Source organism: Mandrillus leucophaeus, unplaced genomic scaffold, assembly GCF_000951045.1.
Source record: "Mandrillus leucophaeus isolate KB7577 unplaced genomic scaffold, Mleu.le_1.0 Scaffold573, whole genome shotgun sequence".
Taxonomy (NCBI): Eukaryota; Metazoa; Chordata; class Mammalia; order Primates; family Cercopithecidae; genus Mandrillus; species Mandrillus leucophaeus.
In genome coordinates this window covers 850,950-862,826 of record NW_012106175.1, presented here as the reverse complement: position 1 = coordinate 862,826, position 11,877 = coordinate 850,950, and the positions used below count along the sequence as shown (strand labels likewise).

The 11,877-nt window shown below is 43.2% G+C and overlaps 1 protein-coding gene across 1 annotated transcript in view; it reads right to left on the bottom strand.

The window, feature by feature from the left end:
- The window catches only part of MRPS22 (mitochondrial ribosomal protein S22), a 356,930-nt gene that overhangs the window by 17,508 nt on the left and 327,545 nt on the right, over positions 1-11,877 (bottom strand). The window contains exons 4-7 of the mRNA XM_011998531.1: positions 6,162-6,405; positions 3,314-3,480; positions 2,036-2,200; positions 38-181 (exon numbers count right to left, since the gene is read on the bottom strand). Coding sequence (XP_011853921.1) covers positions 38-181; positions 2,036-2,200; positions 3,314-3,480; positions 6,162-6,405 — 720 coding nt within the window. The remainder of the gene's footprint in view (positions 1-37; positions 182-2,035; positions 2,201-3,313; positions 3,481-6,161; positions 6,406-11,877) is intronic.

Genomic DNA, 11,877 nt, shown 5'->3' with positions numbered 1-11,877 from the left:
CCACTGGCTCTAAAATATAAAACCTAAGTCACCTTACCCTAAGATTTTCTTCCTTGAAAATTATTGGTGTCAAAACTTTACGACCTTCTTTTGGGAAATAAATTTGTATCATCCGGTCCCGTTCTTCCCAAGAGGCTTTGCGTAGTGTGCCACTTGGTTCTCTAACGACAATAAAACGCTCCTAAAATAGAAAAACATAATCAAGGATGCGTTTGTGAGGACTTATTTTTAGTTCCTGTGTCCCACTAAGGCCATTATAAGAATAATTTGCAATCAACAATATAAAATGCAATCATGCATATGAGTTCAATGATAATTTTAAACCTCAAAGACTTGGCAAGGTTTGATACTTCCTTCACTAATCACTGCTGTGCATCTGACAATCAGAAATCTAAAATGAAAGTATTCAGTAAGTACCAACTATAGTGCTAACGTGAGTTCGATACAAAAAAAGCTAAGCTGAGATTCATCTATATGCATTTTAGAGGAAAGAAGTGCTATGACCTTTCCAAACTTTCATTTCTCTATCCCAAAATCTCATCTAAACAGATTTTACTACTTTATGATCTATGTTTAAAGTCCTTGGGATAAAAGGAAAAAACCCAAGAATGGGGAGTCTTATTTCTACACTTCTATGATTTCTCATATTGGCATGAGACGTAAACATGTCTGAGAGGCTGTCTGGTCCACCTGTCTGGTCACTTCGCTCTTCCAACTGCCAAGTCCCAGGCCATGGGATCACTTCCTCCTCTAAATTCTACCTACTTTTTATACCATTCAACTGGAAATTTATGCTGGGCAAGATTTTTGGCACCCCTCAGATATTATAATATAACTGGAAAAGGGCAGGAAATGTGTATTATAATTTTTTGCAATACCCAGAGTGGCATATATGGAGCTTCGCACACTGCTGATAATTGATACACACCTGATTAATGTATAAATTAACCAAACCATACTGACTCTCAACTTTTCAGAGGTGTAGGAGTCTCTAAATATGTTCTCAAGATAACATAATTAAAACTTTCATCAACAGTCAATCAGAAAAAAAAAGCACATGCCAACGTAATACAATTTTTCCTCAGAAGGATTTTGGTAATTTGAGAAACCTGAATTCCAAGTTCCTTTCTCCCTTTCAAGTTACAAAATGCTTCCCAACCAGCCTTCATAGCACTGCAAACATATATTAAAGCATCACAAAACAAAAACTGTAATTAAAATTGAAACTCTGTGACTCATGTTCATTATGTCAAGTATACAGATGGCTGGTGTTGAACACAGCTCAAATCATTTTCTAACCATAATCATGTATAATAAAAGATTAATATGGAGTGGACCTTCTCCCAAACTCAGCCTTCTATAGTGTTCTAATGCATTCTGTGGGCTGAACTGTAAACTACTCTCTTTTTATTCTTTACTTGCAAAGGCTCAAATACAAAACTGATATATTTCTAAAATGCCAGAGTGTTCTTTTAAATTTGCAATCAAGGAAAGAGGAGCCAGAGAATAACAATCACAACAGAAGAAGTGGTGACGCCTGAAAATTATCTGAGAAACATCTGTCATTCTTACTGAAAATTCTGGAAAGTGAAAATCCTTTAGGATGATTGAGTTTCTTGGCATCATCAAGGAATTTATAGGACAGAAACATTCTATCTTCTCAAAAAGCTTCAGCTAAAGAAATCCATCTAACTTAGGCAAAAAGAGTCTCCAGATTCCACTGCCTTGTAGATTTTTATCCATTTGTGGTTTGGGATGGGTTTCTGTCTGTATCTGTGTACCCCTTGTTCTGCCTCAGCACATCTGGAATCTGGAAAATATTGTGCCTATTATCTGCTGAGAAATGGTAGCATCATAACATGGGGCTGGTCTGCATTTCTCATGCCTCTTATAGTGTGTCTTCCAGAAGGGTCTCACCCAGTCAGAGGAAATCTGGTTTGGACGCATCAGAGACAGCCAGGTCACATCATCTCTCAAGCCCTTCTCCACATGGTATTTCAAACAAAGATCATTTTGCAAGTAGACATATACTCACCCGGTGTGGTATGCTATATGATATATCAGTAAACACATATTTGGTTGTTTCTGTTCCTTCCAAAATCGTATCTTCAGCTAACACATCATTTATTGGTACTCGCTCTTCCAGAACCGGTGGCATTTTTAATCGTACTTTAGCTGCCTCAACTGCCTGTCTTGTAGCCTAATGAAAGAAAATATTTATTAAGGAAAGCCACAAGGTTACATAACAGAAGGATCATCTGACAAAAGCAGATACTAATAAAAAATGCAAAAAACTTCAAAGAAAAGAAGCTGTAGCCACAAATCAGTGAGTAAAACACCAAACCTGGACTTGTGAGCCCTGGCCTTTGCCTCTGCGATGTGGCTGAGACCACCAGCTATAGGCTCAACCATTATCAAAACCACAAAGGAATGCTTTGAGCAAAGCCAGGCTACAAAAGCTGCTCGAAACAGAATAAAAGAATGCAGTTTTTGGGTGCTTACTATGTGGCAGATATTGTTCAAATAGTCTCAATGTATTTGGCTCATTTAATGGCCTCAATTACCTTATGAGTTAGGTGCAATTGTTATCATCTACATTTTACATAAGAAAAACCAGAGGCACACAGATGTTAAGTAAATTGCTAGGAAATTGCAGCACTGGTATTTGAACCTAGACAACCCAACTTCAAAGCCCATTCTCTTAACCACTGACTACACTGCTTCATGCCATACTGTTAACAGCGGTTACCTCTAGGAGGTGAAAAGGGGGACTTTTACTCTTCATGTAATCTACTACTGGAGAGAGAGATATATATTTTGCTGACTATAAATTACTTTTGAATCAGAAAGATGAGTATTAATGCTTTACGTATTCATACATCAAAGTGTTTTCCACAAAGCAGTACCCATGGTACTGAGGAGGACACTGGTGCCTGGAAAACATCCTGTTTCCATGCAGGATCTCACAATATCCCCAAAGCTTCAGCTCCAAGGCAGATCACAGTAGATGTTTCTCCAGGAAGGAAGCTGGAGCAAGCAGGACAAAGGAAGGGTGCTCAGGCTGGCTTGAGAGGACAGAGGATACTCTGTGAATACCCAGACCTGATCCATACGCCCTAGTCTGCTCAATTCCAGCCATGCTCCCTGCCCCTCTCTGGCTGACTACTCACATTTCTTTTCTCAGTCCTATGCCTGGTACTACCCTTCACTAGTGCCTATGGAAGAATAGCTATAAGCATCTGGAGGGGCCTCTAGAAATGTTGTTTAACCCCTTAAAGAAAGGTATTCTAACAATATTCCTGCATTCACGTACCTCTTCCAACTGTGCCTGAGTCATTAGCTTATAGGTTGGTGGCTTCAGTTCTTGTACAGCTGGTTTAAAAGTCTTCTGCAAGTTCAAGCCTGTCATTTTCGTGAGTATGCTTTGAACTTCCTCATCCATAAACGTAGGTTTCTTGGTCTCTGGGCTACCAGATTCTGCTAAAATGGACTTTAGTAAATAAGAAGCTGACAAAAACGACAAGCTAACAAGACTTCTAAATAGAAAAGTAAGTTAACAATAAAAAGCATTAGCACAACGTCTACCTTGGCACTGCAAAATGCTAATACCTATGAGATGCATTCAATCATTTCTTCATTTAAGATTTACTGATCTTTCATTATGATAAGGAGATAGACTCAGTCTCTGCCAAAAGGACAGGCTATTAGAGGAAGTAACAGGAATAAAGTAATTAATGTAATAACTGTAATGGTTGCTGCCACTTACAGAGTTGTCTCCTATATGGCAGATATAACATACATTTTCAGGAATGCTTATAACCACTCACAAAATAGGTACTGATAAACCCAATTTCATAAATGAGGATGCTGAAGCCTACCAAAAGACAACTAGCTATTAAGTGATAGAGTCAAAATTTAAACCAAGGTTTGTCTGGTTCTGGATCCTAGATGGTTTCCAATTTATCATAGTGCTCCTCGGTGTAAGTGGGAGGTGTGGGGAGACATAATGTGAGAGGTATGGTATACAGGAGAGGTATGGGGCTTGGGTGATTGCAGAGGAAGAAACTCAGCATAGCCTGAACTAGGGATGGGCGTGACAGGGTCAAAGAAAGCGTCCAAAGAGCCTAATCATGGCAGAGAAAAAAGGGAGGGAAAGTCCAGGCTAAGAGACTGCAGCTAGGAAAGAGAGACTTGGTTCACTGGACATGATACTGAAGAGGCCGTGTGGTATCATGGAAGAGCCTTTGACATAAGCAGAGAATCAAATCTTAGCTCTGCCTCATGCAGTTTGCCTACTGCTTTGCCTAACTTCTACTTCCATTTCCATTAGCAAAAAAGAAAGAAAAAGTCATTTGTTCCTAGTCACCTCTTCCTCTCCCAGTCCTACAAATGTTGGTATCCCTACAGATTCTGAACGATGTCCTTTTCTCCCTTCTCAGATTCCTACTCGATGATTTCTCCTATCCTCCCATGACTTCAATTACCTTTATATGCCAGAAACTCTAACATCTGAATCTCCAGCGAAGATCACCTTCCATCCAATTACCCAAGCTCTCTCATGTACTTGAATACTGCCAAGTCAGAACCCATCAACTTTCCCTTGTCTCAAACCTGCATTTTCTACTGTTCCCTATTTCAGCATCATCCAGTAGGTCATACAGGCCAGAAATCTTAGTCATTCCTAAATTCTCCCTGATCCTCCAGATCTAGCCAATAGCAATAGTAATAACAATAGTAATCAAATAGCTGTAGTAATAATAACGGTAATTATAAGAGCTACCATTTATTAGCTATTTACTACATGCCAATACTGACTGAACTAAGTACATTATACATTCAGCCCATTTAATACTCACAACAACCCATGAGGTAACACTACGATTATCCCCATTTTACAAACAAAACAAAACAAAACAAAACAAAAACACTGGCAGAGAATATACTGATTGTTTGCCTTCATAAATCTCATTTTAATCCTCCATTTCCCACTGCTACTACTCTAGTCAAGGCCATCCTCATCTCTTGCATCAGCCTCCGTTTCTCCATTCTGGCCCCACTACAGATCATTCTCCACAGAGCAACCAGAGTAATCTCTTTAAAATGTAATCAAGATTACTCCCAAGCGTAAAATTCACGAATGGCTTCCAACATCATTTAGAAAACATGTTAAGGTGGTCTGCTTACTTACACTATGTCTCTCACTAAGTGATGTGCTCTATGAAGACCAGAACCTTGTGTAATACTCATCTCTGGCACCCAGAGTTCCTTAGGGTATCCAGCACACAGCAGGTGCTCAACACTACTCTCTCCTCAGTCTCACCCATTCGCTCAGCTTTAGTTACCATTTTTACTCCGATGTTCCTCACTTTATATCTAACTCCATACTGAACAGATGACTCTCAAAGTCACCTCAAATTTAATGTGCCCCAAATAGGTTTAATTCTGCCTCCTTTCCCATCTCCTGATCTCATCTACTCCTGCACTACTACCCCCCGCCCCAAAACAACGGTTCCAACAATTAATCTTCTCCATCTTGGTGTAAATGGGACAAACCTCTATTCCAGTCAAAAACTTAAGAAACAATCCTAATTTGTCCCTTTAAACTCATATCCAAAGCCTTAATCAAGCCTTATCAATCCTACCTCCAAAATGGGTTCCCAAATATCTGTGCTCAGTCTCATTTCTGGACATCTGCTATTGTCTCTTATGCTTGAGAAGCTTCTTGCTTTCTCCTTAGCAAGGCTAACCAGCACTCGCTTTGGTCATATTTGCCAGGAACCCTTCCCTGACCTTCCAACCTAGTTTGAGTGCCTCTCCTGTGTGCGTCCCCTATCACAGCCTGGGTCACACTGCACTGCCAATTCCCCATGGACATGAGTTCCCATAGGGAAAGGTCTGTGTCAGTCTTAGTTTGCCATATCCCACGGGGCTTAGCAGAGTACTCTGCAAGGAGCGGAACTCAGGCACTGTAGCTGAGTGAGTGAACGAATGAACAGGTATGCAGGTGAGGACAAACTCCGCAGGTACAGAAGGAAGACAGTTGAATCTGAGGAAGCGCTACGATACTTGTCGCAGAGGCTACCGCGTGGTTTTCGCCTGCCAGAAACAGGATCTACGTCTCCCAGAAGAACGCCCCAGCGAAAGTCCGGAAGGTCACTTACCGGCCTCGGAGCTGAACCGGCAGCGTGGCAGCCCCACCTCGAAAGAGCAAGGTAGCGGTTGGAGCAGGCCACCGTGCCAGGGCTGGATTCCAGCCCGGAAACAGACCCTTTTCACGCCTGGAGAACCCCTCAGGAGGTTCCACAGCAACACAGTGGTTCTGAGGGGCGCCATGATTATCAGCGGCCACTTGCGCCGGAGGTGGCTGGGAGGGATTTCCGAGTCACGTCCGGTTCTTGCAGCATTCTGGGAAATGTAGTCTAGTTAAAGGCGGAGAGGGCCGGAAGTCTTCCGGGCCCTTGTAGATTGTTTCTTCTAAACCACTTATTCACAAGCAGATGGTGTTTATGTCCTTCCCTATGCATAAAGTTAAAACTTACACCTTTTTCCCTATATGCTCTTTTCCTACCCGTTTCCACCGTTCTAAGTAACAAATTTCCGACCAGGCGCGGTGGCGCATGCCTGTAATCCCAGCAGTTTGGGAGGCCAAGGCGGGAGGATCACCTGAGGTCAGGAGTTCGAGATCAGCCTGGTCAACGTGGTGAACCCGCGTCTCTACTAAAAATACAAAAATTAGCCAGGCATGCTGGTGGGTGCCTGTAATCCCAGCTACTCGGGAGGCTGAGGCAGAATCGCTTGAACCCAGGAGACAAAGGTTGCAGTGAGCCAAGATCATGCCATTACACTCCAGCCCCGGTGACAAAGAAAGACTCCATCTCAAATAAACAAACAAACAAACAAACACTCTAGCCTGGGTGACAGAGTGAGGCTCTGTCTCAAATAAATAAATAATTTATGTATTCCACTTCCTGCTCAAAACTTCTCCCCCATCCTCAGGTTTAAATCCAACTACTTTTTAAATTTCTCCATCCACACTGCTCACACGCACCCTAAATCTAACTTCTGATTCCAAGTCGCGATTACCACCACCACCACTTGCCACTGCCAATTCATACACCTGATTCTCTGTCTCATTACTTACTCCTTTCCTTTATAGCCCGTTTTACAATCTGTTATTTTGCTATTTATCTGCTTATTTCTTTTTCTCACCCCATGAAGACAGTGACTCTACATATTTTATTGCAATATCACCTAGCCTAGTACATCTATGTGCACAGTAAACTTTTGTTGAATAAATGAATGATTAAATGATTCTTTATATTTTTTCCAACTATCCAGGATGTGCAGGTCTTATCTTTCTCTAGACTATAGATTGGTGCCTGTGCTAAGCACTTATCCCAAGGCCTGGCAAAACAGGGTGTTAGTAAACTCTTGTTTGAATTAGCTGAATGAATAGACTCACCTTCCAGCCTCACCTATTTTCCCGCAAGTCAGCATTAACATTAACCATGCTGTTTATGAACTCATTCCCTATTTGGGAGGGGAAGGGAGAGCACTAGGTTTGGTGCCTATTTAGGCAAGTCTGCTGCCCTGCACATCCCAATGCTTACACATGATAGCAGGTGTCAGAGACTAGTGGTAGGATGAATGCAGGTGTCTCCCAGCCCATGCCTTTTCTCTGAAAATCAACCCTCTACTTTCTTCCCATAGCTGAGAGAGCAGGCCTCAGTGGCTATATTTTTCCTGTAAACATCCTCCTGGACACAGCTGATTGGACACTTAGTGCAGTATGAATGAATCCATTGGCTGCTGTATTAGCATTAGTTTCCTGTGACTGCTGTAACAAACTACCATAAATATTATGGTTTAAAATAACAGAAATGTATTCTCTCACAATTCTGCATGAGAAATCTGAAATCAGTATTACTGGGCTGAGATTAAGGGAGCTCTGCTCCCTTTAGAGTCTATCTCTGGGGAAGAATCTGCCCCTTGTCTCTTCCAATTTCTGATGACTGTAAGCATTCCTTTGCCTGTGGCTGCATCATTTCAATCTCTGCCTCCATCTTCACATCAGCTTCTCTTCTTCTATTTGTGCCAAATCGTCCTTTGTTTTCTTCTTATAAGGCTGTATGTGATTGCATTTAAGGCCCACCCTGATAATCCAAGATAATCTCCATTTTAAAATCTTTAACTTAATCACATCTGCAAAGACCATGTTTCCATATAAGGTAACATCCACAAGTTCCACGGATTAGAGTGCAGGTATACTTGGGAGGAAGTAGGAGGACATTCTTCAGCCTACCCCAGATGACCAGGCACCAAGCAGTTTTTTTCTTAGTAATTCAAGCTACGAGACATAGAAAACCATCCTTGCTCCACAGAGCTGTTGAAGATATGACCTAATGAATCCTAACAGTAGCTTGAAGGTGGAAGCTTGAAGTGAGTAACTAAGTATTTAGGATTTGGGCTGAAGCAGCCTTTTTCAGCAATGTGCCTACTGATGAATGAGCAGGGAAAAGCCACTCTTCAGAGGAAGGCAGGAAAATGGAGCAGATCCTCAGAAGCAGAGATGGGAGAATATGTGTGGAGAGAGATGGAGAAAGGTGCTGTGTTGGCCAGAGAGCCTCCCACTTTCCTTTCAATGATGTCTTTTACTTGGGGTACAGTGAGTTTTACTGACATGGAGGAACCAAGATTCCTGGTTTAAGCTATAACCTTAGACAGATGGCCACATTTTTCAGAGCCTCAGTACCTCACCTGCAAAACGGGCATAATGACAATACTTATCTTGTAGACTTTGAGAATAAAGTACTTTCAGGATCTGATGTCCACTGTTTCATAAAGATGGTGTGAGAAGGTTGTGTGGTGGCAAGTCAGTTACTTTGTTTTTTTCTTTTCCTTCTTTTTTTCTTCTGAGACAGAGTCTTTCTTACTTTGTCACCATGGCTGGAGTGCATTAGCATGATCTCAGCTAACTGCAACCTCTGCCTCCTGGACTCAAGCAATCCTCCCACCTTAGCCTCCCAAGTAGCTAAGACTACAGGTGCACACCACCATGCCCAGCTAATTTTTGTGTTGTCTAGGCTGGTCTTGAACTCCTGGGCTCAAGTGATCTGCCCACCTTAGCCTGCCAAAGTGCTGGAATTACAGGCATGAGCCACAGTGCCCAAGTCAGTTACTTTCTGAGGATGGTATTCAGAGGTACTTTGGTTGCAAGAAACAAATCTTTCCTGAGTAAAACTGAAATGGAAGTAATCGGAAGGATACTGAATATCTCACAGAACTTAAGAAAAAGCTCAACAGCCAAGCCTCAAGAAGGACTTGAAAGATGGCAGCTCCAAGAACCCCAGAGGCAGGAACTCAAGAGATCTCTCCAGGAGGTTGCTGTCCTAATGGCTTGGTTCCAACTCTCTGCCTTCCATCCAATCTAAGTTCCTGGTGAGAGAGGCTGATTGGCCTGGGTGGGATCCTGTTCACCACTGGGGGTTGGGGAGGGTTGACCGTCTGATTGACAGTCCCAAGGCTATCTGGCTGCAGCTACTGTTAGGATTCATTAGGTCATATCTTCAACAGCTCTGTGGAGCAAGGATGGTTTTCTATTATTTGTAAAACAAAAGCATAGTGATGCCTCAGTGGGGAGTGCCTTATCCCACTCTCAGTGATTTAACAGGGTCTGGACTTGTGTTTTTTAAAAGACATTGATTTTATCCCGAGCTTTTAGAATTCAAGATGGGATTTGGGCATAAAAGTCAGGGAGAGGAATGGAGAGAGGAAGAACAGAGCCCAAGGAAGAAAGGTGACAGTCTGGACAATGCAAGAACCCCTGCAGTCTCCAGCAACCACACTCATGTGACTTCTATATAGTCTTCAATTCTCTATCCTTGAGGCCTCCTGAAAGGTCCACATCCACCCCACTTTTGTCTTCACCCAGAGTTTTTATTCTTCTGCCCCCTATTCAGAGTCCAAACCTCTTACATGTTCCCACAGAGACACAAATTCCATGGCCGAAATTCCCCTTTGTGTGTGCTGAGAAGGGACTGGTAGCAAGGAAAAAAGCAAAGGTCCAGTAATTAGAAGGGACGAGTGATGTTGTGGATCCCTGAGGAAGCTTCAGGGGAGGAAGATTCTAAGTGGAGGCATTGGTAGTAGATGCAAGGAGCCTTTGCACCAGGAGGCCAGGAGTTAAGGATGGTTAGAGTGGATATGTTTGGGGGAGAGAATCAGAGAGCCTTCCTGCTTCTCTGTCCCTCTTTTTCTGAGCATTGGAAAGCAAAATCATTGGTCGAGAAGAGGTATGGTTGTGTTGGGAACCACAGGAATGAGCAGTTTGAAGTATCTGCCGGGGCTGGGCATATGGCTGGGATGCAGCCCACTGAGCAGTGGGACAGTCAGTAGCAGTGCAGAAGAGGAGATAATTCCAGAGAAAGAGGGGAAACATTTGAAGACATTCCTGGAAGCCTGTGTGAGGGTGTGTCTGAGCAAAAACTCCTTGAACGATGGTGGGAATGGCTGAAGATATGATGGCCCAAGCCCCTTCGCTCTCACTCAGAGTGCACTGTCTTCTCATCAGCCCTGTTGGTCTTCATGGCAAATGGGTGAGACAGACAGGGTAGGCACTGATATTCCCATCTTTTATATGCATAAACTGAGGCTCTGAAGTTAAGGGTCTTGTGCATGACCACCCAATTTATTCCACACAGTGACAAGGCTGAACTCTGAGGTACCTGGCAGCTCTTATGATAGAAAAGCTCTGTTCCACATGTGTTCTATGGGGTGAAGAAAAACACCGACAGTTCCAGAAATTACATAGTTTGACTTCTGAGCCAGAATGTGGCCCAAAAGAGAGAAGGAGGGAGACTGTCCTCCACCACGAGACAGTGGGGGCGGATGAGTCAGTTCCTCTAACCCTGGAGTTATCAGTTTATCAACAATTTTCCACGTGACACTCTGTCCTTTTTCTTCTGATAGCATCCATTGCGCTACAATCCTACACCAAATTGAACACTTGAAACAGGAAATGATTGCCAGGGGCCAAGGCTACATCACTCTGTGATGACAGGCAGACCCTCTGTCCTATAGCACAGGGATCTAAATGTCAAAGGCACTGACGCTGGCTGCTTCCTGCCACCCCAGCTGCGCCCACAGGGACTTGGGCCCAGAGCAATGGCCCCATGACACAGCGATCGTGGATATGTTCTGTAATAGATGGCACTTGGCTCCCCTGCTCCCAAGAGCTGGCTGCTGTCAGGCTTGGTATGTGGAACATTTCATCTAAAGGACATGCTGGCCTGGGTTGAAAGTAATTCCCATCAGCTCAGAACCGGGTGGTCTGTCACTAGGTTATTTTTCAATTTGATCTGGACTCGGGAAGTCCCTCGGACTAAGAATTGGTATTTTCAAAGGTTAATAAACCCATCAGAAATTCCTTTCGTGGGAAAATGTGATGTATCTGATTGCCCTGACTTGCATGCAGCCCCCAGATCAGGGGCCCGGGCATAATTTCACTTGAGACTTAGGACTTCAGTGTTTTGACGATTCCTGGGGCCTGGGCTGGGAGAGGCTGGCAGAGGGATGCAGTGATGGCTGTTTGCAGAAAGCCAGAGCCAGAAAGGGAAAATGTATGTTCTTAGGATGCCCTAAGTGTGTGCCTGTGTATATGAGCAACCACATTTGTGGGTGCTCAGCTGTATGTGTCATGCAAGTGTGTATGTGCCTAGGTGTGTGTGCTCAAGGGACACATGTGTATGCATTTGTGTATGTGTGTGGCCATTTTTGTATGCATGCAAATGTGTGTGTTCAAATATGTGCATGTGTGTATGTGTACCCATGTGTGTGCAGGTACATTTGTATACGTGTGGTTGAGCATGTGTGTGTCTG